Source organism: Gossypium hirsutum, chromosome D11 (assembly GCF_007990345.1).
Source record: "Gossypium hirsutum isolate 1008001.06 chromosome D11, Gossypium_hirsutum_v2.1, whole genome shotgun sequence".
Taxonomy (NCBI): Eukaryota; Viridiplantae; Streptophyta; class Magnoliopsida; order Malvales; family Malvaceae; genus Gossypium; species Gossypium hirsutum.
Window position 1 is genome coordinate 71,897,808 of NC_053447.1, and position 27,110 is coordinate 71,924,917.

Consider the following 27,110-nt stretch of genomic DNA (forward strand, 5'->3'; position numbering starts at 1 on the left):
CATCAAATCAAATAACTTACACTGAAACGAACATAAAAATACAAAAGAAAAATCAAATAACTCACAGTGAAACGAATATAAAAAAATACAAAAGAAAAACGAATCAAATAATCCCTAACATGAACATTAAAAAGAATTGAATCAAACAAAATAATTAGAGGTGTCCATGGGCCGGGCTAGGTTCGGGCTGGACCCAAATTTTTTTGGCCTGGCCCGGCCCAAAATATGAGCCTGAAATTTTGTCTAGGTCCGGCCTATTTTTTAATAAACTCTAAAAAATTATTTTAAAAATAAAAATAAAAATATTTTTAAAATATTTTAAAATTTAAAAATATATATTTATTATATCCGGGCAGGGCACGAGCCAAAAAAGTGGTGTCCGAGGCCCAACCCGTTTTATAAACGGGCCTCTTTTTTTGCCCAAACTCATATTTCGGGCATATATTTTTACTCGAACCCTCCCATATTTCGAGTGGCCGTTGGGCCAGGCCGGGCCGCCCTGCCCATGGACACCTATAAAAATAATCTATTATAAAATAAGTCTAATCATAAAAATGGGTTTATTAAGCCCATTAAAAGCCCATTATATCGTCACTTCTAAAAGGAAAAACCTAATACTTCATCACTTCGAAAGCCGTAGAAAAACCAGTATAAAACCCTAACAATCCGCCGCTAAGCATAGCTTAAATCGAAAGAAAAAAAGATGCAGATATTCGTGAAAACCCTAACCGGCAAGACCATAACTCTCGAGGTCGAGAGCAGCGACACCATCGATAATGTCAAAGCCAATATCCAAGACAAAGAAGGTAACTTTCGCCCATTGCCTGTTCGTTCCCAAAGGTTTCATTTCTTTCTTAAAAATCACAAATTGGTCTTTTTAAATAAGTTCTAACTTTGATGAACTAACAGGAATTCCCCCGGACCAACAACGTTTAATTTTTGCTGGTAAACAACTTGAAGATGGCCGTACATTGGCTGATTACAACATTCAAAAAGGTTTCTCTATTGGATTTTTTAAAAATAATTTTAGTACTTTTTTTTTGTTCTTTTATATTTGATTACAATGTTTTAACTGGATTTTTGTTCTTTTTGGTTTAGAATCAACGCTTCATCTTGTTTTAAGGTTGAGAGGTGGAATTATTGAGCCTTCTTTAATGGCTTTGGCTCGTAAATACAACCAAGACAAAATGATTTGCCGCAAGTAAGCCCCTTGTTTATTTTCTTTAATGGATTTGGCTAGTAATGTCGGAATTACCTGATCATATGAATATGGCATGAATACACAGATGTTTATGAATATACTAATTGTTAAGAAAGCTGGCAATATCAAACACAGCTTTATTATTGGACATTGACACTGAAAATAGTAACCAAAGTAGGAATATGACATGAATGCACTAATTGTTAAGGGGACCCGGCGAAGAATTGCTAAAATACTACCAGGACATGCACAAATGGATCTAAGGGGGCCTGGTGATATCGAACATTGCAATGGAAATGGTAATTAGAACCTATCATGATGTGAATAGACGAATTTTGAAGTGGACCTAACTTAACCTCTACTGTTTATTTGAAATGGGATAGAGGTCATACAAGGTCCCTAAAGTGATTGTTAAACCATTCCTCTACTTTGTCAGCTGATCTAATTTTGCAGGCAGTTGATTTTCATGAATGGTACAATGAAATGATGCAAGAAAATTAATTCCATGATTTGTTGTGTTTGGTATTGGTGAATGAACATGTATAAACTTAAAAGCTAGAATTTTTTTTGGAGGGGACAAGATTAAGTTATATAGAGCTGATAATGGGTCGGGCCGGGTTTAGACAAAATTTTAGGCTCGTTTTTTAGACTTGGGCTCAGTCCAACTTAAATTATAGGCTTAAAAATTTTTTCAAGCCCGATCTAAAAGAAAATTACTAAGCCGGAGCTCGAGGCGGCCCATATTAAATTTTACTACACTAAAATGGCATCAAAAACTTGAAAAATATATTCAACTAACAAGAATATTTATACATTAACCAACAAATATATTTAATTTTATAACAAATTATAAATTGTAAGCAAAATTAAATTTTTAACAATTAAAAAGGAATGTAACCTAAAAAACAATGGAAGAAACCTGATTCTCATCGTCATTCTTACAATCAATTTCTAACATGAAATAATAATAAATAATTAGATAATTAAATTTATAAAAAATAATAATAAAATAAGAATAATAATTATCTATTAAAAATCCTTTAGCTCGCATCCAATCATTCAAGCAAAAAAGGGTTTGAACAGTTTTTCGCTTAAGTGAACTCCTTAAAGGTGTGATAACTTTATTACCAATGCTAAAAGTTGATTCGGAATCTATAGTCGATATTTGAATTGTCAAAAGATAACGAGTAAATAATGAAAGCTCATTGTATCGAATTGAACTTTTGCTCTAATAATCTAAAACATCTATTTGACTATTCAACTCAAGCTCCGGTTCTTCCAAATAAATGTCCAACTGTGACTTTTCGCTTTTAGTGCTAGATTCATTTAAATATCATTTATAATTATCACTCTCATCAAAATTTCTACAAAAATTAACGTTATTAACATTGTGTTTATCCAAACTAGAATTAACAGGATTTTTATCTGAAACATTACAACTCCCAACCAAAGAGGAAGACGTGGATTTGGATTTCTTGACATACTCGTCAAATAAGAGTCTAAGATTGTTAAGAATGGTTTTAACAAAATTTGAATCATTAATACCATAGATTGTAGTAAAGTAATACTGCACGTAATTCAATTTATAACGAGGATCTAAAATTGCAACACATGACAATATCAACGAATATTCAGTTCAATATTTATTAAATTTCTCTTGCATTTGCTTAACCATTGGAGTTAAAAAAGAATAATGACCTTTAACTGTATCAAGCGAGACTTTGTGAATCTTTCAAACACCTTTAAAATAAAAATTAGCTGTTAAATAATTAGAACAAAAAAAAAACACGTCACATCATAAAAGACTTTTAAAAATTTACAAAGAATAGCAACATTTCTCCACTCCTCGTTAAAAAGTGTAAATATTTGATAATCTTTATCCAGTTAGCCCCAATAATCTAGCACATCTTTATACTAAAGGGAAGATTCAAGCATCAAATAAATAGAATTCTATCTCACACACATATCTTAACGCAACTTTTTGGTCACATTCAAATGAAAATTTTTGTCGGCCACATCATAAAATCTTTTCTTATGAATGTTTTATTTTTTTATATATTTAATTCCATTTCGAATCTTACCAACAATATTATTAACAATATTATCAGCTTTAACTATAATATTCAATATATATGCACAACATCTAACTTAAAAAAAAGCACAATCACACAAAATAGCTCGGTTTGTATGAAAATGATTTTTAAGACAATGAACCATAACATCATTATAAGAAGTATTATCCAAAGTGATGCTAAAAGTTTTCTTATCTATGCCCATTGAGATAAACATAAAACAAGTTCATCCGCTATGTTCAAACCATCAGACGAAGGAAATAAAGCTCTAAACCTTATAATTCTCTTTTATAGCTTCCAATCTTTGTTAACCCAATAATCAGTAATGCAAATATATTCATAATTAGTATGCTCTGAGTTTCAATTATCGAAACTTAGACAAATTAAACAAGATGCTTTAGCCAACTCTTCTTTAACACGATCTCTCTTTTGCATGATACATTAGGACATCCCTAGCAGCTATATGTCTACTTATATTCTTAAAATTAGGACTAGCAATTCTCATTATTTATCTAAATTTTGGTTCTTCAACTGTCCTAAATGAATGTTTGCCACACATAACAAAAGTAGAAATAGTTTAATGACACTCGTCAGTATCAAACTTGAATTTTTGAAAACACCTCTTAATGATAGTTGAGTCGCTATGGTGTATTGAGTGATGTCCTTATTAGCTTTTTTGAAAAAACTATTTAAATGACGTCTTAAATATGATGTTTCACTAAAAGATTTAGCAGAGAAGATAGTCTTACAGTGATTATATTCTGCCTTCAATTTATTTTTGTTATCGCATTTAAGTTTTGTCATTTCATCCCACACCTTTGAAGTGGTAGACTATTGACGTTTTAGAGCAAATTCATTGTAACACCCCTTACCCGTATTCGACGTCGAAACATGGTACAATGCGTTACCGAACATAAACATAAGCAAACATACAAAACCGGGTTATAAAATTTCATTCAATTTAAGACAATCCTCTCCGCTAAATCTTCTAGTGGAACCTCTCATTTAAGACATAATCTAAATAGTTGTTTGGAAAAAATTAATAAGGACATCACTCAATACACCATAGTGACTCAACCTTCATTAGGAGGTGTTTCATCTATAAAAAACTATAAATTTGATGCTGATGAGTGTCTTCAAGCTATTTTTACTTTTTTGTGTGTGGCAAGCATTAATTTAGGATAGTTGAAGAACCTGTATTTAGATATATGATAAGAATTGTTAGTATTAATTTTAAGAATATAATTAGACATACAGCTGCTAGTGATGTTCTAATGTATTATGCAAAAGAGAGATCGTGTTAAAGAAGAGTTGGCTAAAGCATCTTGTTTAATTTGTCTAAGTTCCAATAATTGGAACTCGGAGCATACTAATTATGAATATATTTGCATTACTGCTCATTAGGTTAACAAAGATTGGAAGCTATAAAAGAGAATTATAAGGTTTAGAGCTTTATTTCTTCCGTCTAATGGTTTGAACATAGCGGATGAACTTATTTTATGTTTATCTCAATGAGGTATAAATAAGAAAATTTTTAGCATCATTTTGGATAATACTTCTTATAATGATGTTTTGGTTTCTTGTTTTAAAAATTATTTTCATTCAAATCGAGCTATTTTGTGTGATGGTGTTTTTTTTTAAGTTAGATGTTGTGCATATATATTAAATATTATAGTTAAAGCTGGTTTGGAACTTGCTGATAATATTGTTGGTAAGATTTGAAATAGAATTAAATATATAAAAAATTCTTAAAAAAAGATTTTATGATGTGGCCGACAAAAATTTTTATTTGAATGTGACTAAAAAGTTGCGTTAAGATGTGTGTGTGAGATAGAATTCTACTTATTTAATGCTTGAATATTCTCTTTAGTATAAAGATGTGCTAGATTATTGGGGCCAACTGGATAAAGATTATCAAATATTTGCACTTTCTAACGAGGAGTGGAGAAATGTTGCTATTTTTTGTAAACTTTTAAAAATCTTTTATGATGTGATGTATTTTTTTTTGTTCTAATTATTTAACGGCTAATTTTTATTTTAGAGGTGTGTGAAAGATGCATAAGGTCTTGCTTGATACAGTTAAAGGTCCTTATTCGTTTTTAACTCTAATGGTTAAGAAAATGTAAGAGAAATTGAATAAATATTGGGCTGAGTATTCGTTGATATTGTCATGTGCCGCAATTTTAGATTCTCGTTACAAGTTGAATTATGTGCAGTATTACTTTACTACAATTTATGGTATTCATGCTTCAGATTTTGTTTAAACAATTCTTAGCAATCTTAGACTCTTGTTTGACGAGTATGTTAAGAAATTCAAATCCACGTCTTCCTATTTGGTTGGGAGTTTTAATATTTTGGATAAAAATTCTGTTGATTTTAGTTTGGATGAATACAATATTAATAATGTTGATTTTGGGGAAGATTTTGATGAGAGATGATTATAAACAGTATTTAAATGAATCTAGCATTAAGAGTGAAAAGTCACAGTTGAATATTTATTTGGAAGAACTGGAGCTTGAGTTAAATAGTCAAATAGCTGTTTTAGATTATTGGAGCAAAAGTTTAGGTCGATACAATGAACTTTCATTATTGGCTCGTGATTTTTTAGCAATTCCAATATTGATTGTAGCTTCCGAATCGACTTTTAGCATTGATAAGAAAATTATCACATCTTTAAGGAGTTCACTCAAGCCAAAAACGGTTCAAGCCGTTGTTTTGCTTGAATGATTGGATGCGAGCTAAGGGATTTTCAACAGGTAATTATTATTCTTGTTTTTTTGTTGTAATTTTATATATTTTTTTTATCAATTTGATTAGTTAATTATTTATTCATATTTCATGTTAAAAATTGGTTGCAAGAATGATGATGTTTCTTCAATTACTTTTTAGGTTACCTTTCTTTTTAATTGTTGAAAATTTAATTTAGCTTACAATTTATATTTTGTTATAAAATCAAATATGTTGATTGGTTAATATATAGATATTCTGGTTGGTTGATTATATTTTGCATTTTTTTATGTTATTTGGTGTTGTAAAATTTAATATGAGCCGGGCTCGGGCTTAGTAATTTTTTATTTCGGACCGGGCTTGAAAAAATTATTAGGTTTATAATTCGAGCTAGGATGAACCCGAGTTTAGAAAACGGGTCTAAAATTTTATCTGGGCCCGACTTGACCCATTATCAGCTCTAGACCTAACTTAACTTCTACCATTTGTTTCAAATGGGATAGAGGTCATACGAGGTCCCAAAAGTGATTGTTAAACCATTCATCTACTTTGTCAGCTGACTAATTTTGCAGGCAGCTGATTTTCATGAATGGCACAATGAAATGATGTAAGAAATTAATTCCTTGATTTTTCTAGTGTTTTTATTGGTGAACGGTTGGACTACAAGTTGAACCCTCTTTTGAAGTGTATAGTATGAAGAGGAGGGTATCCTAGGGGTTTTTTTTAATAAAAATTATTAATTACGAAAATGATAATTGGATCTAAATTCTTTATGAAAATGCTTGACACATTGATGGCATCGGTATTTTTGCTTCCTTTAACGACACATTTATTTACATCGATTTTTCTTCCCACTACTTCATTATGTTTAATTCACCATCATTGATTTCGCAGCATGTAACTGATTTGTCTGGGAGGGAAACAATGGTTCGCATAACGGGGATGGTTTCTTTTTTGCTATATTGGGTTGTTGGTGTTATCGGCATCTCTATATTTAATCGGTTTTAATACTTCGAATGCCTAACACCAAAGGCTTTTATGACAGACTGCGACAAGTAATTTGAAAGCCATTTGGAACTTTATATTAAAAATGGTTAATTAAACGTTGCAACGTGCTTTGATATACAAAGAGTAATGTTCCAACTTATTCCTGTCACAGGTGGAATGAAGGTGAAAGCTGACAGAGATGAATCGTCCCCTTACGCAGCGATGCTTGCAGCACAAGACGTTTCTCAACGCTGCAAGGTCCTGTTATCTCACCCTTCGAATTGTGGTGCAATATACTGTTCTACGCTGTGATAACTTAGTTGTTTCCATGTTTGTTATCCGCTGGAATTGGGTATTACTGCCCTTCATATAAAGCTCCGAGCTACCGGAGGGAACAAGACAAAAACACCTGGTCCTGGTGCCCAGTCCGCACTTAGAGCTCTTGCTCGATCTGGCATGAAAATCGGTCGCATCGGTACAATTCTTTCCTCTTATTTCTCTCGGTTTTATTTTGTCGATTCACTTCAAACTCATGTAAACTGACATGTAACGTTTTTGTTTACTGAAGAGGACGTTACCCCCATTCCCACTGACAGTACCCGAAGAAAGGGTGGCAGACGTGGAAGGCGGCTGTGAATCTACCGAGCCCGTTGTTGCCACCGGGGCTGGCTGTTTCAACGCTCGGAGGTTTTCTTTATTTATTTGTTGAACACTTTAAAGTAGTTCCTTGATAGATTTTGATCTTACTTGACACATACAAAAGTTTTGGAACTCTTCAATCCATATTTGAAATTAAGCTTTTATATTTTGGTTATGGCTTTAGTTATTGACACATACAAAATTTTGAATTTTGTTTTGTCATTATTGAGTCAAGTTTAAGTGGCTTTAGTTAAATTTAAGGGTTAATATACTATTTGTTATTTAAGTTTAGTTTTCATGTTCAATTTGGTACTTGAATTTTTTTCTTAATTTACCTTAGTTTAGTTTTAATATTTGAATTGAAACTTGAGGGTTTTTCTTTTCCAATTTAGTACTTGGGAATTTTTTGTCCTGCTACGTGAATTTGCTTCAAATGTCAATTCGGTACTTTTTTCAGGGGAATTAAATATTTGTCTTTTTTTTATTACACAGAACATGATGTCGTTTGATTTGGATACACATTGAAGTTAAATATATTAACCCTAAATTTAAATTTATATTGAAAAAATAAAATTAACAAAGCAAGTTCTTTAAAATTAATATAAATAACATTATTTTTATTTTTACAATTAATGTTAAATATTTTTATTAATAAAAGTGATATAGATTGGGCTATATCATTCCAAGTTTGAAAAATATTTTATCAGTTTTGTACTTTTTTTTTAACTAAAAAAGTGTCCAAAATTTGACTTTTACATTAAGCTTAATTAAGGACAAGTATTTTGTCATCCATTTGTAGTTAAAATAAAATTTAATACGAATCAAACAATCAATAATTGTTTGATGTAATAGAAAAATATATTACACTTTCAAGGAAGAAAATAGATTTGTATATTGAAGATGAAGTTATTAAAAAGAGCAATCACGAATTTTGAACATAAAGGGTAGTCACGAATTTCAAACATTTACCATAAAATGAACATGAAAAATAAAATAATAAGTAAATCAAATAACCTCTAATATGGACCATGAAATGAACATCCAGGATCAATCAATTCATATACATTAATATCAAAGAGAAAAAAAGTACCCGCAACAACATCTAGAGCAGTAGCTTCTTCTTGAGCTCAGATTGCATATGCTCTAGCCGGTGTTCTCGCCGTTCATTTATCTCGCTTTTTTTGCCTTGATCGAGAGTAGTATTTCTAGCATTTCTAGATCTTCTACCCATGTTAGAAGTTGCTTCAAGCTTATGTGATTGATTCCCGAAATCACTTTGCTTCTTAAGACAATTACAAAGAAAGTTACGGGAATTTGTAGAACTTTTCGAGTGATCACAGAAGGTTGAAGAGATTTGTAAAAGCAAACGACAATCAGATTTAAGATTTAGAGATTATAACAAGATAGGGTCATTCAAGTCTGCTCAATCGTCTCCCTAAAAGAAATTTAGAAATGACACAAGTCAGTCAAATGCTCTTTCAGAGTTTGTTAACCAAGAGAAACGAAGATAAAGCAATTTTAAGTCAGTCAATGCTCCTGCGGCGAGTGTTGGACAGTGAAACGAACATAAAAAATACAAAAGAAAAACGAATCAAATAATCCCTAACATGATCATTTAAAAAAACTGAATCAAACAAAATAATCGATTATAAAATAAGTCTAATCATAAAATTGGGTTTATTAAGCCCATTAAAAGCCCATTATTTTGCCTTCTAAAAGTAAAAACCTAATACTTCATCACTTCGAAAGCCGTAGAAAACCAGTATAAAACCCTAACAATCCGCCACTAAAGCACAGCTTAAATGTAAAGAAAAAAAGATGCAGATATTCGTGAAAACCCTAACCGGCAAGACCATAACTCTCGAGGTCGAGAGCAGCGACACCATCGATAATGTCAAAGCCAAGATCCAAGACAAAGAAGGTAACTTTCACCCATTGCCTGTTCGTTCCCAAAGGTTTCATTTCTCTCTTAAAAATCACAAATTGGTCTTTTTAAATAAGTTCTAACTTTGATGAACTAACAGGAATTCCCCCGGACCAACAGCGTTTAATTTTTGCTGGTAAACAACTTGAAGATGGCCGTACATTGGCTGATTACAACATTCAAAAAGGTTTCTCTATTGGATTTTTTTATTATAATTTTAGTACTTTTTTTGTTCTTTTATATTTGATTACAATGTTTTAACTGGATTTTTGTTCTTTTTGGTTTAGAATCAACGCTTCATCTTGTTTTAAGGTTGAGAGGTGGAATTATTGAGCCTTCTTTAATGGCTTTGGCTCGTAAATACAACCAAGACAAAATGATTTGCCGCAAGTAAGCCCCCTTTTTATTTTCTTTAATGGATTTGGCTAGTAATGTTGGAATTACATGATCATATGAATACGGCATGAATACACAGATGTTTATGAATATACTAATTGTTAAGAAAGCTGGCAATATCAAACACAGCTTGATTATTGGACATTGACACTGAAAATAGTAACCAAAGTAGGAATATGACATGAATGCACTAATTGTTAAGGGGACCCGGCGAAGAATAGCTAAAATACTACCAGGACATGCACAAATGGATCTAAGGGGGCCTGGTGACATCAAACATTGCAATGGAAATGGTAATTAGAACCTATCATGATGTGAATAGACGAATTTTGAAGGGGACCTAACTTAACCTCTACTGTTTATTTGAAATGGGATAGAGGTCATACAAGGTCCCTAAAGTGATTGTTAAACCATTCCTCTACTTTGTCAGCTGATCTAATTTTGCAGGCAGTTGATTTTCATGAATGGTACAATGAAATGATGCAAATAAATTAATTCCATGATTTGTTGTGTTTGGTATTGGTGAATGAACATGGATACACTAATTGTTAAGTAGGGGTGAAGCTAGAATTTTTTTTTGGAGGGGGCAAGATTAAGTTATATATTGTTATAAGAGTTAAAATGTAATTTTATCTTTGTATTGGCTTATATCTTTGTGGTTTTTAAAAGGACTAAATTTAAATTCAAACATTTGGGGGGGCTAAATTATAATTTTATCATATATTAACTTAAGATATTAAGAATTTTGGGGGGTCAGTGCCCTTGCTTGCCTGCAGATATCGAACATAAGATGAATACACGTGAAAGAATAACAACAATATGAACGGGACATGAATACACTAGTTGTCAATGTGCTTTGGCAATATCTAGAACTCAGAACGTGATATGAACGCATGAACTGTTAAGGGGACCTAACTTAACCTCTACCAATTGTTTCAAATGGGATAGAGGTCATACGAGGTCCCAAAAGTGATTGTTAAACCATTCGTCTACTTTGTCAGCTGATCTAATTTTGCTTGCAGTTGGTTTTCATGAATGGCACAATGAAATGATGTAAGAAATTAATTCCTTGATTTTTCTAGTGTTTTTATTGTTGAACGGTGGGACTACAAGTTGAACCCTCTTTTGAAGTGTATAGTATGAAGAGGAGGGCATCCTAGGGGTTTTTTTAATAAAAATTATTAATTACGAAAATGATAATTGGATCTAGATTATTTATGAAAATGGGGTGTTTTTTTTACAGTAACTTTAGGTGCCGCTTGACACATTGGTGGCATTGGTGTTTTTTTGAAAAAAAGGTCTGATAGGAAAAAAAAGCTGAAAAAGTAAAGAAAAAATGTTTTTTAATTGGTGCCGCCAATGTTTCAGGCGGCACCTGCTTGCTTAAATAAAAAAATGTTGGTTTCCTCTCTTTTTCTTTTCAACTCGTCTGGTTTGGTAAATGAAAATGCAGAGAAAAGGCACTTAAAACCTGAGAGTAGAAATGGTTTTCGGTAAAGTGAGGTGAGTGTTATTTTAAGAACGTTGAGTTGCCATCTCGCTGTTGTCTGGTGTTGGAACGATAAACCAGTTTTTTTTTACTTTTTCAGCCTTTTCTTTTCCTATCAGATTTTTTTTAAAATTCACCTGTTTTACCAATGTGTCAGTCGACACTTAAAAGTTATTGTAGAAAACATTTCATTTTCGTAAATAATTTAAATTTAATACTATTTTTGTAATTAATTATTTTTTATATTATTTAAAAAAACTCGCATCGTAGTTCCCAAAAGTAAAATTCCCACTCTTTTAACCATGTCAACTGATCTAAAGTTTATTTGCAGTTGATTTTCTAGTGTGGGACATGAAAATGCTGTGCTCATGTTTGATATAACTTGAATGGCCTAGTGGCAAGAACTACTTAACTCGGATATGCACTGATTGCTGCTTTGCTCTATTTCCTTTATGGATGGCAAAATGAACCCAAGACTCCTAATTCCCCTAGACCCGATTAGACCAAAAGCCGAAAAAACCCGAACCTGAAATGCAAACTTTGCCTTGTGCATCATTATAAATAATATATCTCCTTATTTTCTGTGTGCTAGGTGTTATGCTCGGTTGCATCCGAGAGCGGTGAACTGTCGCAAGAAGAAATGTGGTCATAGCAATCAGGTATGTGCTCGTATATAGAACCTGTATTTCGGGTTTGAGCTCGTTGCAGTGAACTAATTGTTCATTTCTCTTATTGCAGTTGAGGCCCAAGAAGAAGATCAAGTAAACTATGACTGACTATGGTGGTTTATGTCATAGCTGGATATGGCTGTTGTTGAGGAGTTTTGAGTTATAATTGAGGTTAAAAATTATACTTTTTGACTATGTTTGGGCTAGTTTTCTTCTTTTGGGTTGCAATAATATGCACAAAATGTTGTTATTATGCTTTCAATGTTTTTCTTTTATAATGTTAGAGCTGTAATCCCGATGAAACAGTTTTATCATGCAATATATATGGTGCATTTATAACATGCAGTTCTTAAAAGAGAAACTAGTCAACAACTAGACAAGCAAGGTTAAACAAACAAATCCATCATCTGGATATTGTAAATCATTATAAAATCCTTTTTTCATTTTATATAAAGCCTAAGAAGATATCACATCATTTCATTTAAATTCAAAAAGGATAAATATTTTTTAATTTTGGGTAATTATACACATGGAGCTTGAATTGTAGTTCATGCGTAAATATGAAACTTTGATTTTGATTCAATAGTATAAATTTAAAGAAGTAGATGCATATATTTATTTTCATATTGAATTAATATAATTGTTTGTGTATGTAATATATCAACGTAAAATGGTGCTAATTCGATAAAAACGTTGTTAGTGATTTATAAAAGTTGAATCAAATCAAAATTTTATGTATAAAATTTCATAATATCAAAGTTTATGTATGATATTGCACGTTAGAATAAAATTGATGTATTTTATCCCAAATCAAAATGTATTAATTTTACGATTTTAGACAAAATCTAATTAAATTTCTATACCATATCTTTTAATAATTTATAATATAAATGTTTAAATTTCTACTTGAAAAACTTATAAGTTAAAAGAACTTTACCAGGAAGCTAGCAACAGCTGGGTGCTTGGTCTAGTGGTATGATTCTCGCTTCGGGTGCGAGAGGTCCCGAGTTCGATTCTCGGAGCACCCCTACAGTAAACCTTTTTAGCTTTAAAAGGGCAAAACGGCAATTTTAAGTTGTCGTTTTGAAAACGGGGTGCGCAATGCGCTCACATTACTTTTCCCTCCATTATTTCATTTTGCCGCCATAAAAAACCTGTCGTTCTCTTTTTAAGCCTTCTCCTATTGTCTTTTCCTTAAACCCTAAATCTAAAAAAAAGGAATCCTCTTATCGCTCAATCAGGTAATTTTTTTTTCTACATTACGATCTGCTTGTTTGATTGTTTCCTAAGAAAGTCAATTAAATCTCTTTTGAAATGTCAATTTTCTTTTAGGTTTTTCCTCCGCTGTTAACTGTTCACCATAATCAAATTCAATCCTCACTGAATTCACTAGTAGTTTGATTCGGTACGTCCTATATCACAGCCTTTCTTTTCTTTTTTCTTTTTTTCTATAATTTTGTTTAATACTATTCATTGTGAAGAACAAAAAGAATTTTCATACCCGCTTATGATTATATGAAATGAATAGATCCGCACTGACACAACGTTGACTAATATTTAGATTATTTAAATTATTTTTTATTTCCCAGAAATTGTTTTATGAAGATTCGATTTTGTTGAGCATCCTTAGGTTATGGTTAATTAGCTTCCTTGCTTGATTTCTTTGACCTTCGATGAACTTTCTGGGTATTTCATGTTTGTAGAAAATGGTGAAATTTCACTTTTGGCCTCGTTAAAATTTATAATTCAATTTAAATCCTTTGAGTATAGAGTTTCTGATTTTTGCCTCAGACAATTTATATTTTTATCTCAGTCCCTAAAAATATTTTCTTGCTTTGCCCCTATTTGCGAATGGTTGTAATGTGAGAGGATTGTAGATTGCCTATCATGTTTTGACTTTTTCCCGTGTAATCAGTGATAACAATTTGGTCATCTTTCAATTAGAAATCCATGTTTTTAGCTTTTGGTTTGGATTAAAGTTGTTTGTTTTCTGGTTTGCTATTATATCTAGAAAAAAGAACAATTGTGATTGGAAATTACTTTTCACATTAGTAAAATAAATGTATTTTGGATGCTCTCTTATTTGTCATGCAAGATATGGATACTTCAAGCCCTGCAGCTTTTGTCAATGGAGGGTTGCTACGCATGCATGTTGGGCGTAAGGTGCGAACGGTGATTCAGGTTACTCGATCTGATGCCGGATCTGTGATGGGAAAGTCTACCGATGGTTGCCAACTTGTTGTAAGAGGCTCTCCTCCTGCTCCTCTTACAAGTTATGTTGAGGTTATTGGTGTTGCTGAGAATGAAAGTTCCATCCGAGCTGAACTATGGACCAACTTTGGTGACTCATTTGGTATGCCTTTCTACTCCATATGAAAATAATTAAGTATCTTTTTGAACAACGCATTTTAGGTTTTAAATTTTGTGAATTGGGTGTTACATAAAGGTCTCTGCTTGAGCTTTCTGACAAAAGTTGCCTGTTTTTCACAATGTTGATGGGATTTATTATCCATGCAATTTAGAAGAACAAAATACTAGTGCTTGATACTTGTTTTGACCCTTGTACTATAGTGAAACTTTCACTTTGGTCTTTTTACTATTTTTTTGGTCATTTTACCCCCTCTATTTTCATTTTGTCCATCACATTAGTCTCTTGAACATTTTCTTTAAAGAAAATTCCCACATGGTCAAGGGGCTAATGTGATGGATGGAATCAAAGTAGAAGGGCAAAGTCCGAAAAAATAGTAAAAAAGGCCAAAGTGAGAATTTCACTATTGTAAAGGGGTCAAAACAAGTATTAAGCCAAATAGTAAAGTTGCAAAAATGTAAATGCTTGCTGATTAACATGAAAATGGGCTTAGAGCTAATATGCTGAACTAAAATACCAAGTTTTCATTGCTTGACAAAATCTGTTATTTTTAGCCAGGAAATGAAACATTGTGTCTATTTGAAGCGGTGGAAGTTGAATTGTTTATAATTGTTTTACTATGCAAATGTTCTTGTTAATTGTTCCTTTTTTTTTTTTAACCTTCAATTCATTTTAATGGTTTTTTTAATTTATTTTGCCTCTGAAAAATATTTCCATTACATTTTCAACAATGGCAGATGCATCCAACTATGATCAGCTCTGTCAGCTGGCAAATGGGGAGTTGAAACACCTATTCCTGTAGTTTCTTTCACATAGTCTTTATCAAAGTGCTTTTAGCTAACAATGTACTAGGTATTATATGGCACCAGACATTAGTGTGTTTCTAATACGGGTATGTTTAAATATTAAATTTTATATATATATAATGAATCTTTGAAGAGTTATGTCTCTATTTTAATATCTTATTACACTTGTGTTAAATTATATGTCGAAGATTTTAAGATAAACAACAGGTGGAATTGAACATTTGGCCATAACAAATTTGTGGTTAAAGATTCATTTGATGTGGTTTTTATTTTTATTTTTGTTATTTCATGGTGCTTGTTATTCAAAGGTGTGGTTTTGAATCAGACTCATATTGAGTAGTGCTTTGAGTTTTCTTTTAGTTCTCTTGCCTAAGTCTAGGTTAAGTGTGGAAGCTTGTAACATGTTTCATTATTAAAAAGAATATATTAAAATTTTATGTTTTCTGATTTTGGCTTAGCTAGCTAATTGGTCGGGTTAATTAGATGGGATACTGAGTATTGTTAGTTATGTAATTTTTTTTTTTTGCTTTAATTTGATTAATTTTAAATTTTGTATTTTTTAAATTGATGAATTTTAATTTTAATAATTTTTGAATTTTAAAATTTTAATCATGGGTTATTCATTTTTTTACTTTATGTAAAATTATAGGTTTAATTTATGTTATTCAATGATAATTGTTAAATCTTATTAATGGTTATTTTTGGAAGTAATATGTGAAATAGTAATTTGATATGATATTTTTATCTGATAATTTATTTGTCATGTAAAATTTTAAAAATATTTTAATTTAGCATAATGCAGTTAACAAATTATTTATATTATAAGGTTGAAATTTTAAATTTTAAAAATATATTTTAAGAATTTTAATAATTGGTTTGATGGTTAATGGATGTTTATTTGTAAAACTCTTTCGAATTTGAGTGCATGTGATATTAACATTTTAATATTAAGGAAGTTATTGTAGACATTGATCGAAGCCATTGCCATGATTGGTCGCTTGGGAGAGGTAAAACAGATATGAAAATTTTATTTTGTTAAATTTCAAAAACACTGTTTTCAAATTATGAATATGAAGATATGATCTTATATATACATATGTAAGAGTGTAATCAAGTCGAATTAAGCTTGAGAATTGTCCAGTTTGAGCTCAATTCGAAATTGGAAGTTTGTTACTTTGCTTGAACTCGATTGAACATTGTTTTTAAGCTTGAATTCCACTCGAGCTTGTTTATCAATTTTTGTATTCAAACTTAAACTTGGCTTGATAATTAAGTGTAGAGTTAATAATATATATTAAGAATAATAATGTAATTTCATAGTATAAAAATATAAAAAGCCTAATAAAACTTGTGAATTGTTTAAGTTAAGTATTACTAAGTTCGAACTCGGTTTGATAATTTATCAAATCAAGTTTATCAATCTAGTTTGAGCCATTAGTTCGATAAATGCTTCAGGTTAAAAGAAAATCCCTGCAAATGTGAAACCATGATCATCGTCATCCTCATTGTAGACTCTAGTATTTGCATATGCACTAAAAGAAGTTGTGAAAGATTAGATATATCGAGTCAACTGTTTGCAATATGAATTGTGATCATTTCGTCATGTTCGATTTCCATCATTTTTTTCAATGATCTGATTCATCGGTGTGCCATTATCAGTCTTCATTTACTCACTCGAGTTTCAAGGGGTTCAATTAAGACACTTTTACTAATCATTCTTCTTCTATGTTCCATCAGTTGTCCTTGAGGCAACCCAAAACGGCATATCCTTTACGAGAAATCCGGACATTTTCAGGTGGATTACTAGTTTTCATAACAAGTTTTCGACATTCACTGTTAGACAATTACAGGTACCTTATTTAGAATATCCAAACACTGGGGATGCAAATGTTTGAAAGTGCTGAAATAATGGACTACTTAAGAGCTACCTATGCTGAATGCTAATGAAAACCCTTCCCATACATGTTTTCCTTATTGGACCACAAATTAGTTGGTATCAATTAAAAGGGATTGAATTAATCTTTATACAAATTGTTCAGAACTGTAAAAAGTAAGAAATTAAGATAAAAATCAACTATTGAACCGATTTATAAACTTTTTAAATGTTTTTAAATTTATTATTGTATCAACGGTCAAATCAGTTGAACTAAAAGTAAATGGTCTTATCTAAATTCGAAATAACCCGAATATATATATGATGTATTTCACTGATTAAATCACACTGAATAATCTCATCTTCGCTTTTTTCATCAAATTTTCACTCTATACAAAGCTACTTTAGGTTTTATTCAAACATGTTACTTAAAAAGCATTCACTAACCTAAACTTAAAGAAATTTTACTCCCAACTTATTGAAAGAAAACAAAGATAGTTGTTATGGAACCAACTACTAACATGCTATATTATGTACACATTAATAGCCCGGAACGGAAGAAACGGAAAAGAGAACCACAAGGGAACCAAGCAGGAACCGAAACGCTATGCAGAGAAGTATTTAAGCTCTCGGGTAGCGTGAACGTCCTTTCTTCTTCAAGAACTCCGGGATGTTGAATGAACTGCCTTCGTTGAATGAAGGTCGCCGATTGATTCCAAGACCGGTATCTCCCTGTGCTAGCTGACCTGCCTGCATTTTTAACGGAATTTGGTATAAATCGGCGTATGAATGAGAGAGGAAGAGAGAGTTGAGGCGATACCTGAAGGTGCCTTCCTTCAGTTTCTTCTTGACGTTTAAATCCTGTCGCAATTAGGGTTATACTTACCTATATAAAGATCAAAATTGATTTATCAAATTAATGTTTCATATTGAGGACCATGAACTTTGGTGAATGAAAAAAATACAACAGAGAAGACTGGTCTATATGGCTTTCAGCTATATCGCAATGATTTCATTCTCCATAAAAGTATATGTATCGAATACCCATATCCTACGTACATTCAGACATGGGAATGGGAGTTTGATTCTTTAAATATATGGAATAATTTATTAAAAAATGAGCATGTTATATCAAATACATACCCTTACCGAAGACTCACATCCGAATCTGAGTAACATAAGCTTTTATCATCAATTCAAAAGTTATCATTAATGCCAATGTGAATTCTTCATCTAAATTCGACCTAATTCTACATAGGCATATTTTTATCCATACCAAGAACTCGAGAACAACAAAAATAAGCCTATAGGAAGCAGAGACACGATCCCGTTGCCAATCTCATTGCTAGACAAAGCTGAGATGCTTATCTCATACCACAAATTTGATACAGGAGAACCATCCACCGATGTAAACACAAAAGCATCTCTTATCGGACCAACATGTAGCCTAGATAGTAAAGTTCATTCATAAAGTCCATCTATTGAAGGTATTAATCCTACTTTTCAGATTATATGATCCATAGAATGTTATAATACATGGTTGATTAAAACTACAGTTAAATAGCCGGCCTACTAAAAGTATGGTAATCGAGATAAGGGCAATGTTTTTATAACTGGACTGTTGATCGAACCGGTCAGGCCACCAGTTCATTGCTCTGACTGGTTCTATTAAAAAATTATTAAAAATTCAAAAAAACAAATGGTTCAACCGGTCCGTACCGGTTCTAAGTCCAACCAGTTCAATGCCCTTCTCCGGACCAGTACCCCAGCCGGTTTCCAGTCCAACGGTCCGGTCTGGTTCAAATATCCTTGGATAAGGGGTATGCGGATGACTGTGAGTCTAAACTTTGGCACGAGAACGTTAGAACAAAAACTAACTTACTTGGCCACTAATTGACGGATCGATCACAGCTCCAAATATTAAATTGGCAGTTGGATCCACGAGATCATATATAACCTCAGCTGCAGTATTAACCTGCAGAAAAATATCAGATGTCAAATCATGCATATCAAAAAGAGAAATAAAACATGAAGGCATGCTCGAACACAAGCAGAGCAGTCAATATAATCAAGGTCTCCTATGTATAACATTTCAATGACAAAGTAGTATTCATTACTATATTATTTCCAATTATTCACTTGTCTGTTACTCAAGAATGCACATATCAGATATGGTGGGGCCGCTCAGGCTTCAATAACTATTCTCCTGCAGGGAAGTGCTCCATTTACGAATAATCAACAATTTTGCGCTCAATATCAAGATAAAATATAAAGTCTCCGCAAGAAAACGCAGACACACTAAAAGAGTGGGAGATGGCATGTTACCTCAAACAAGGTTAAATCACTTCCACCAGTTATGTTCCAAACAATTCCAGTAGCCCTTTCTATACCAAGATCTAACAAAGGCGACTGGATAGCATTTAGCGCAGCATCTCTTGCCCGTGTTTTCCCTGAAAATCAGAAAAAAAAAAATAATTAGAACATAATAACCGTTTCAGAACCAAGTTCTCAACAATGAGAAGATATCAAAGCCCATATGACATGCATAAATTTCTTTATTTCGAGAAAAAACATCAATATTTAATTCCAATATAAGGAAAGAAAATAGACAGACTGCAATCATTTCTATTTCTGTTGGATAAAAAAAATGAGGTAGAAACTTTATGTGTTCCAAGTCAAAGCCTCAAATATAAATGCTAATGTCTCTTCGATTACCAGTTGCAGTTCCGATCCCCATTAATGAAGAACCAGCGTTTGCCATTATAGTTCGCACGTCTGCAAAATCCACATTGACTAGCCCTGGAATCTGCAATAAGGAAACACATAACCAAATTAAAGTGCAGAAGTATGGTCCCCCCCAGAGCTCATAATGCTTCAAGTTATTTACTGTCCACAATATCACAGATATGAATGGGTAGTAATGCTGATATACTGAACTTTACAGGCTCCGAGATTCCATTCTAGAACATGGGAATCGATACATTTAGCATTACCAATGAGTAAATAAGACACAAAGACACTTACTACTGCTGTGTTGTGATAACATATAGACACCGGAAGATATCGGTAACCTTAGAATAAAGAGCTTGATAATGAATCATAGTAATTATTTACTGGAAAAAAGAAGCGCGAGATATTTCATCAAAAAGTGCACACTACAAGTATAACCCCCCAAAGCCTATGGAAAAATCAGCACCAAACTACTAATTCATCCTCGCCATCTAATAAACTAGGGCAGTAACTAAATTAAAACAAATTTAGCCCCAAATTTGGAGGTGAACTAATTTTCCACCAATTGATTGTAATATATCATAAGAACGTTCCTATATGATCATCAATAAAAATGGAAGGACAGTCTTGATTTTTAAGCACTGTGTGAAGAGAAAGGAAGAAATGGCATTACATTTATGTTGCTTTCATCTAAAAATTTGGGTTTCAAACTCTATCACGAAACTATATAGTTAGATTAGGAGGTTTTTAATAGTTTCTTGAAGCATCCCATACCGTAATTATATCGGAAATTCCACGAACACCTTGACGAAGAATATCATCAGCCAGATTAAATGCTTCTGTTACTGGAGTAGACGGTGAAACTGCAGTCAACAACTTGTCGTTCGGGATAACAATTAGTGTGTCAACGTTTTCTCTCAGAGCTGCAATGCCTTCCTGTGCTTGAACGGCCCTCCTTCTTCCCTCGAAAGAAAAAGGGGTAGTGACAATACCAATAGTTAATATACCCATGGACTTTGCCACCCCTGCAATTATGGGAGCTCCACCAGTTCCAGTCCCTCCGCCCATTCCGGCCTGCAAATGCAAGCTTTAAGTCCTAAGTAAAAATGTTAAAGAAAGACACTAGAAGACAAAAGAACAACAAGATGTTATGTGTTCATCATAATTTTTAGCTCAGCAAATATCAATCTATGAAAACGCCACATGCAATAGTACCAGAACAAAAGGTTTTTCTAATGGCAATTTAAAGAATGAAAGTATCAGGAGCAAGAATGAATCATGATTAAATTAGTTCATGAACCATCAAAATACGAGACGAATCAAACTCCAGGAAATGGTATGATTAGATATGGTATGATTAGATATAACAATGCTAACTTAAATGGCTACAAACATACATCCGATGCTTAGCATGTAATAACAGTTTGCAGTTGCAGAGATAAGACATGATTTTCATTTCGAATTCAGTCAATTGAATAAGTTCCATGAGACAAGAAATCGCGTATAAGTAGCAAGATTAGTTTTATTTACCATATGATCAATGAATATTCACCATAAATAAGAAGCTTGAAACATTTTCATTGACATATATTCTTGACTAGTTTCATAGAGGGGTCTAGTTCATAGTAAGTTCTTTAAAAGCCTAAAAGCAGAGGTAATTTTAAATTGAAATCACTCATGACATCAGACTGTAACAGTACAAGTAATAATTAAAATTCTAACTAAATAATAAGGATGCAGACTTACAGTAACAAAAACCATATCAGCACCATAAAGAGCCGCTTCTATTGACTCCTTGCTTTCTTTGGCAGCATTCATACCAATCTCTGGGTTTCCACCGGCACCAAGACCCCGAGTTAGCTCCTGACCAATTTGCAAACGGTGCTCAGGAAAGACAGGTGACAATTTCATGGCTTGAATATCAGTGTTAACAATCCAGAACTCTACACCCTTCAACGCACTCTCTATCATACGGTTAACAGCATTTGACCCACCACCTCCGACACCAATGACTTTGATCTTAGCTTCACTATAATTACTTGAACCTGTCATGCCCCCTAAGCTCTTGGGACTGGAGCTATCCTTTCTCGGGTTTGTTACTATAGGATTCCCTTCACCTCTAAGCATCGAAACTTCTGGGTGCATATTCAGAAAAGGGTCCTTATTTTGATACGGACTAACGCTATGGGAGTTGGTGGAACATCTAAAATGAGGCATATTAGACCTTTGGCTCGGACTCGAAGACCCGCACCTAAGTTTCCCTAAAGAGTTCTCCATTAATACTCTCCCACCAAGAACATTAAGTACCCCCATTGATCTAGTATCTGAAGGTCTAAAATATGGCGATATCGATATAGCATTCGCCATTTTCCCAGCACTATGACACAAACTAGAAAATTTAAAGAGTCCTAAATAGCTTGAAGTTCAATTTTTCACAGCCAAGTCCTCTTTCAGTGCCTGCATAAAACATAGAATAAAATAAACAACTATATTCAAAAAGATTCATAATAAAAAAAAGACCCATTAGCTCAAATTGCAACTCACTTTGCAGTACCAGCTTAAAACTACAAAATTAAAAGAAAAAAAATAAACCTCAAACCCAAAGATAAATTCTAAAACGGCTATACTTCTCTAATTGAAGAGTAAAAAGAGCTTACAAAAAATTGCAGCTAAAACCCAGAACAAAAAAATTTTAAAAAAATGTATAAATTACATGAAATGCAAATAGAAATTAGAAAAAAAAATGGAATCTGGGTCTTAAAAGAGAAAGAGGGAAAGAAAAGGAAAATACCTGAAAGAGATGCAAAGTCCAAGATAATAGAAAAAACGTAGTTACCACTGGAAATGGGAGAAAGGGGAAAGGGTTTTTCTTTTATATTTATATATTTTATTTTTGTAATTTTTATATTTCAGGGCTTAAATTGAAGCTCTTTTTGGCTTTAGCTCAGTGAAATTCCTCTGTCAGGTTGTGGTTGATAAAAATAAATAAAGTAAAAAAATAAAAATAAATAAAGTGGTATTTCGGAAAATAAAAAAGAAACTGAAGAGCTGAATTTATGAGATTTATGAATAGTACCAGGGTTTAAGCCTGGGTGTGAATTTCTGGCCCTTTAATTTTTTGGTTAAATTCTGTTATTAGTCCTTGTACTTTGTAAAAATAATGACTTTAGTCCCTATACTTTAATTTCATCAATTTTAATCCTCTACTTTTCAAATGGTTAGCCCTGTTATTTTTGAATTTTGAAATTGAGTAAACTACACTAGTAGTTATCTAACTATTAGTATTTTTTTTGTTACTTAACTAAAAAAAGTTACAACATCATCACCCAACTATTACTGATTTTATTTTTTTATCACTTAATTATAAAAATTTACAAAATGGTCATTATTTTATAGTTTTTGGGAACAACTTTTAAAATTAACATAATAGCAACTTTAATCCTCAACATTTATACATTATGTCAATTTAGTCTTGATTTTTAAAAATCTAACCTTAGACATTTACTCATTATGTAATTTAGTTATATATATAGTTTTGTTGTTCTTTGTAGCCCTTTAACCTAAAAAGTTAAAAAAAATTATCATTTAAATATGTTTAAAAATATACAAAAATAGAAACACCTAAAAGTCTAATATAATAATTTTCATCTTTTCCCGTACTTTTAAAATTAACCTTCAATATCACAAAGAAAAATAACTATAAAAATGATAAGATTACACAATGAGTAAATGTTGAGCGTTAATTTTATTTAAAACCAAGACTAAAATTGTATTAATTTATAAATGTTGAGAGTTAAAGTTGTTACGCCAATTTTAAAAGATTTCGCCGTTAGCTCACTGGTGATAAAAAAAGAAATTTACTAATAGTGAGTAATCATTTGACAACTTTTCTGTAACAGCTCAATTTTCAGTAGTGTCAGAACAGTGATTCGAGATCACTAAATCCAACCAAAAAGTTAAAAAATTTATTAATTTAGTGAGTATAAGTTAAATGTGAAATTAGGAAAATTTTTGAAATAGTGAATAGTGTACTAGAAATAAATATTAAAATTATTAGAATCAGAAACAAGGTATCGAGACCTTGGAGATTTTAAACCGAGCCATAAATATTTTTATAAATATTTATAGAGTGTTAATAAGTTAGTATTAAATTTTCGTCAAGAAATTTTAAAGTTTTGATAGTTAATTGAAAAAAAGGACTAAATTGTAACAAATACAAAATTATAGGAAATGATTAAATAGCTTAAATGATAAAAGAAAGAGGGCTTAAAAGGAAAATAGACCCAAGGTCTATTTGGGCTGGATGGAAAAGGCAAGAAATCAGCAAGAAAATAAGGAGAATTGAGGGCAAAATTGGAATATTGCAAAATTTAATAAAGCTAGGACTAAAGTGAAATTATCTAGAATTTTCTTCATTTCTCTTCATTTTCATCAGCTGATTAACAGCCATGGAAGAGGGTTCAAGCTCGTTTTCGTACTTTAGCGTCATATAAGTTTAATTCTTGCTTTCTCCTTGAAATTTCTGTGTTTTTGGACTTTTACAATTGAGTCAAACTAACTATTCTATTAGTTTTTGATTTTATGGATAATTTTTAAAGTTTCTATGGATGATTTCTGGAAGAATATGATGAATAAACATAGAATTGAATTTTTAATTTTGATATATGATGATTTTATCAGGTAAAATTGATGGAAATTGATTTTTAGGACCTAATTGTGAAAAATTTTGGAATTAAAGTCTAGTGCTGAAATTCTGATTCCCAAAGGCTATAAAGTAGTTTAAAGTGATGAAATAAAGTATTAATTTGGAAAAATTATCTCAATTGAGGGGTTAATTGAGCAATGACTGAATTGTATGAACTGAGAAATTTGAGACAAAATGGAAATCAACGTCTTGTACTAAAACAGTTTTGGACAGCAGCAGTAGGTTAGATTTGAAAAATCACCATAAATTGTAGAAATTGAATTAGAGGACGAAAAAATATGGAATTAAAGTTTATTGAGTCTAGTTTCTCATAGAAGAAACAGTGTAAGTACGGAAATTGTAAATCATGAGATACAATAAATTTTGTGAGATAATGTCAGAATGAATTTGGGTTCCCCTATTCTGATTTTGAAAAATCATTAAAAATTTTAGAAAAATAATTATGGGTTATAATTTATATGATTAAATTCCTTAATGAGTCTATTTTCAAGAGAAACAAACAGTAACTACATTCGAATCTTGTACGAGAAGATAATTAATTTTTAGTGAAGAGGGGTCGGAACTGTCAGACAGCAAAATAGGGGAAACTTTAAAGAATAAACTGTACTTATTGGCTAAACCAAAAATTTTGAAAATTTTATGACAAGAAGATAGGTGAGTCTAGTTTCAAGGAAAATTAGCAGTTCTTAATTTGGAATTCTTTAACTCAAGTTATAAATAAATTAGTGACAATGACTTAGGTAGACAGCCTTGAAAGAACATGTATGTAAATAGTAGAATTATATATATATTAAGGATGTGGAATGGAGAGGAAGAATAGAAAAATATATATATGAATATTTATCTAGCATGAGTTACATTAAAAATGGCTAATTTGCAAGTTTTATGCTTAAGGACTAAATTGAATAAAAGTAAAACTTTAAGGGTAATTTTATAAAAATTCTAAAAATGACCAAATTACATAAAATGAATCGTTTTATTGTCTAAATTAATATATTGAAAGAAAATATCAATATTAAGTGGGTTTATAGCTTTAATTTTGTTGTATTGATGATTATGAATTATTTAATTTTCGTAGCTAACATTGTACTGGAAACATCAACAAAGAAAGGAAAGGAGAAAGTTGACGATGAGTGATTCGAAATACGGTTTGTATTGCTATAATTCAAATCTATTTATTATTAATTGTTATATTTTAATTAAAATGCATGGTAAGTAAAATTAGGTAAGTAATGGAAATGATGATATTGATATGAATGAAATTGATTTAAAAGTGTTTATGGCTATTGAATTTGAATGTGAATAAGTTGGAAATTAAAAGTGATTTAAATTAAGTAACTAAATTATGAATATGTGTGGATATGTGAATTGTGTATTGATTGAAAAGTGGTTTGAATTGAATCGAAATATGATTATATGTGATTATCTGAAATATGTTTTTGTATTGAATTGTATATTGATTAGAAAGTGGAAAAGTGAATTTGAATTGAATTGTGATTGAATTTAAAGTGAAATTGAAATAGAAAAGTGATTTGAATACCCTATTAACTAGTCGGGCTGAGTCGGATATAGTTGGCATGCCATAGGATTTGGAAGAGTACGGGATTTATCGGCTTTACCGATCAGGCACTTTATGTGTTGTATTTCAGGCACATCGTGTATCATTTCAGACACTTATGTGTTGTATATTGATCAAGTACTGAGTATTGTTTTACGCACAATGTGTCGTACTGGTGTGTTTGGGTTGGAATCCGTGTATCTGTCAAAGTCCGGATTGTTAATAGGGTGAATAACTGAAATGAGAAATTTATATGAATCTGATTGATCGTACTATTGAAAATATTGAAAGAAATGAGAAAGTTGAATTGTAGATTGAAATTCTATAAATGGAAAGCATGAACTAAATGTTCATGTAGTAAATGTAATTGAAGTTATGACATATGGTTGAAATTGAGATATCAAAATAAGAAGTGAAAACAGAATTAATTGGAAATAATGAAACAGTGTATGAGTTAATTGAATATAATATTGTGAATTAATTATAGTTATTATTGTTGAAATATGTTGATTTAAATGTTTGAATTGATTATTGAAAGACTAATGTTGTAAGATTTTAGATATGAAAACGAAATAAGATATTGAATTGAGATATGGAAATGAAATGTTTGAACCAGTGGTTATGATATAGTGAAATGTTGAATGAAATAAGCAAAGAAAAGCTAACTAAGAGAGCTATTTTTAATATATATAATGTTAAAGTATATTTTGATAAGTTGAAGAATTAATGTGGTGAAATTTAATAAATATATGGAATGGAATGAGTTATTGAAATGAGATGTGAAATATAAAATGGATTTGAGATAGTGAAATAATGTATAAATTCAATTGAATACAAGCTTTGAGATAGTTATTATTATTGAAACAAGTTGATTTAACGTATAAAATGGTAATGGAAAGATTATAGGCCTAAGTTTAATATACATATTTTTATTGTATAATATTATGAATTTGAATTATGGTAATAC

General features: G+C 31.5%; 4 protein-coding genes and 1 non-coding gene across 12 annotated transcripts; 4 read left to right on the forward strand and 1 right to left on the reverse strand.

Annotated features, from left to right (window-relative positions):
- Nucleotides 1–603: 603 nt before the first annotated feature.
- On the forward strand, nt 604–7,801 carry LOC107951714 (ubiquitin). Of its 6 annotated transcripts, none has more exons than XM_041105237.1 (6): nt 614–806; nt 910–996; nt 1,099–1,201; nt 1,410–1,500; nt 7,160–7,462; nt 7,556–7,801. In XM_041105237.1, the coding sequence occupies exons 1-4, from the start codon at nt 704–706 to the stop codon at nt 1,462–1,464; spliced, it is 348 nt and encodes a 115-aa protein (XP_040961171.1). In that variant the 5' UTR covers nt 614–703; the 3' UTR covers nt 1,465–1,500; nt 7,160–7,462; nt 7,556–7,801. The 6 variants fall into 6 exon arrangements, with proteins under 6 accessions (XP_016742333.2, XP_040961171.1, XP_016742335.2 ...); XM_016886846.2 differs by lacking the exon at nt 1,410–1,500 and adding an exon at nt 6,895–7,055; XM_016886845.2 differs by lacking the exon at nt 1,410–1,500 and having other exon boundaries at nt 7,160–7,245; nt 7,333–7,462.
- A 1,537-nt stretch (nt 7,802–9,338) lies between these two features.
- LOC107951713 (ubiquitin-60S ribosomal protein L40) lies at nt 9,339–12,442 on the forward strand. Of its 2 annotated transcripts, none has more exons than XM_016886843.2 (5): nt 9,339–9,547; nt 9,651–9,737; nt 9,838–9,940; nt 12,028–12,094; nt 12,174–12,442. In XM_016886843.2, exons 1-5 carry the CDS (start codon nt 9,445–9,447, stop codon nt 12,198–12,200), a joined length of 387 nt encoding a protein of 128 aa, XP_016742332.2. In that variant the 5' UTR covers nt 9,339–9,444; the 3' UTR covers nt 12,201–12,442. The 2 variants fall into 2 exon arrangements, 1 of the variants encoding a protein (XP_016742332.2); XR_001698566.2 differs by lacking the exon at nt 12,174–12,442 and adding an exon at nt 10,149–10,239 and having other exon boundaries at nt 9,346–9,547.
- A 617-nt stretch (nt 12,443–13,059) lies between these two features.
- TRNAP-CGG (transfer RNA proline (anticodon CGG)) lies at nt 13,060–13,131 on the forward strand. The gene has a single exon. It is a non-coding gene; the product is annotated as a tRNA-Pro (tRNA).
- A 49-nt stretch (nt 13,132–13,180) lies between these two features.
- Nucleotides 13,181–15,411, forward strand: LOC107951716 (replication protein A 14 kDa subunit B). 2 transcript variants are annotated; one of them, XM_016886847.2, is made up of 4 exons: nt 13,181–13,344; nt 13,436–13,508; nt 14,199–14,456; nt 15,209–15,411. In XM_016886847.2, the coding sequence occupies exons 3-4, from the start codon at nt 14,201–14,203 to the stop codon at nt 15,271–15,273; spliced, it is 321 nt and encodes a 106-aa protein (XP_016742336.1). In that variant the 5' UTR covers nt 13,181–13,344; nt 13,436–13,508; nt 14,199–14,200; the 3' UTR covers nt 15,274–15,411. The 2 variants fall into 2 exon arrangements, with proteins under 2 accessions (XP_016742336.1, XP_016742337.1); XM_016886848.2 differs by lacking the exon at nt 13,436–13,508 and having other exon boundaries at nt 13,260–13,344.
- A 2,077-nt stretch (nt 15,412–17,488) lies between these two features.
- On the reverse strand, nt 17,489–22,938 carry LOC107951717 (cell division protein FtsZ homolog 2-2, chloroplastic). The gene is made up of 8 exons (XM_016886849.2): nt 22,672–22,938; nt 21,627–22,337; nt 20,655–20,954; nt 19,866–19,956; nt 19,476–19,600; nt 19,033–19,125; nt 17,971–18,036; nt 17,489–17,900 (listed from the first exon to the last, which is right to left on the reverse strand). Exons 2-8 carry the CDS (start codon nt 22,245–22,247, stop codon nt 17,772–17,774), a joined length of 1,425 nt encoding a protein of 474 aa, XP_016742338.2. The 5' UTR covers nt 22,248–22,337; nt 22,672–22,938; the 3' UTR covers nt 17,489–17,771.
- Nucleotides 22,939–27,110: the final 4,172 nt, after the last annotated feature.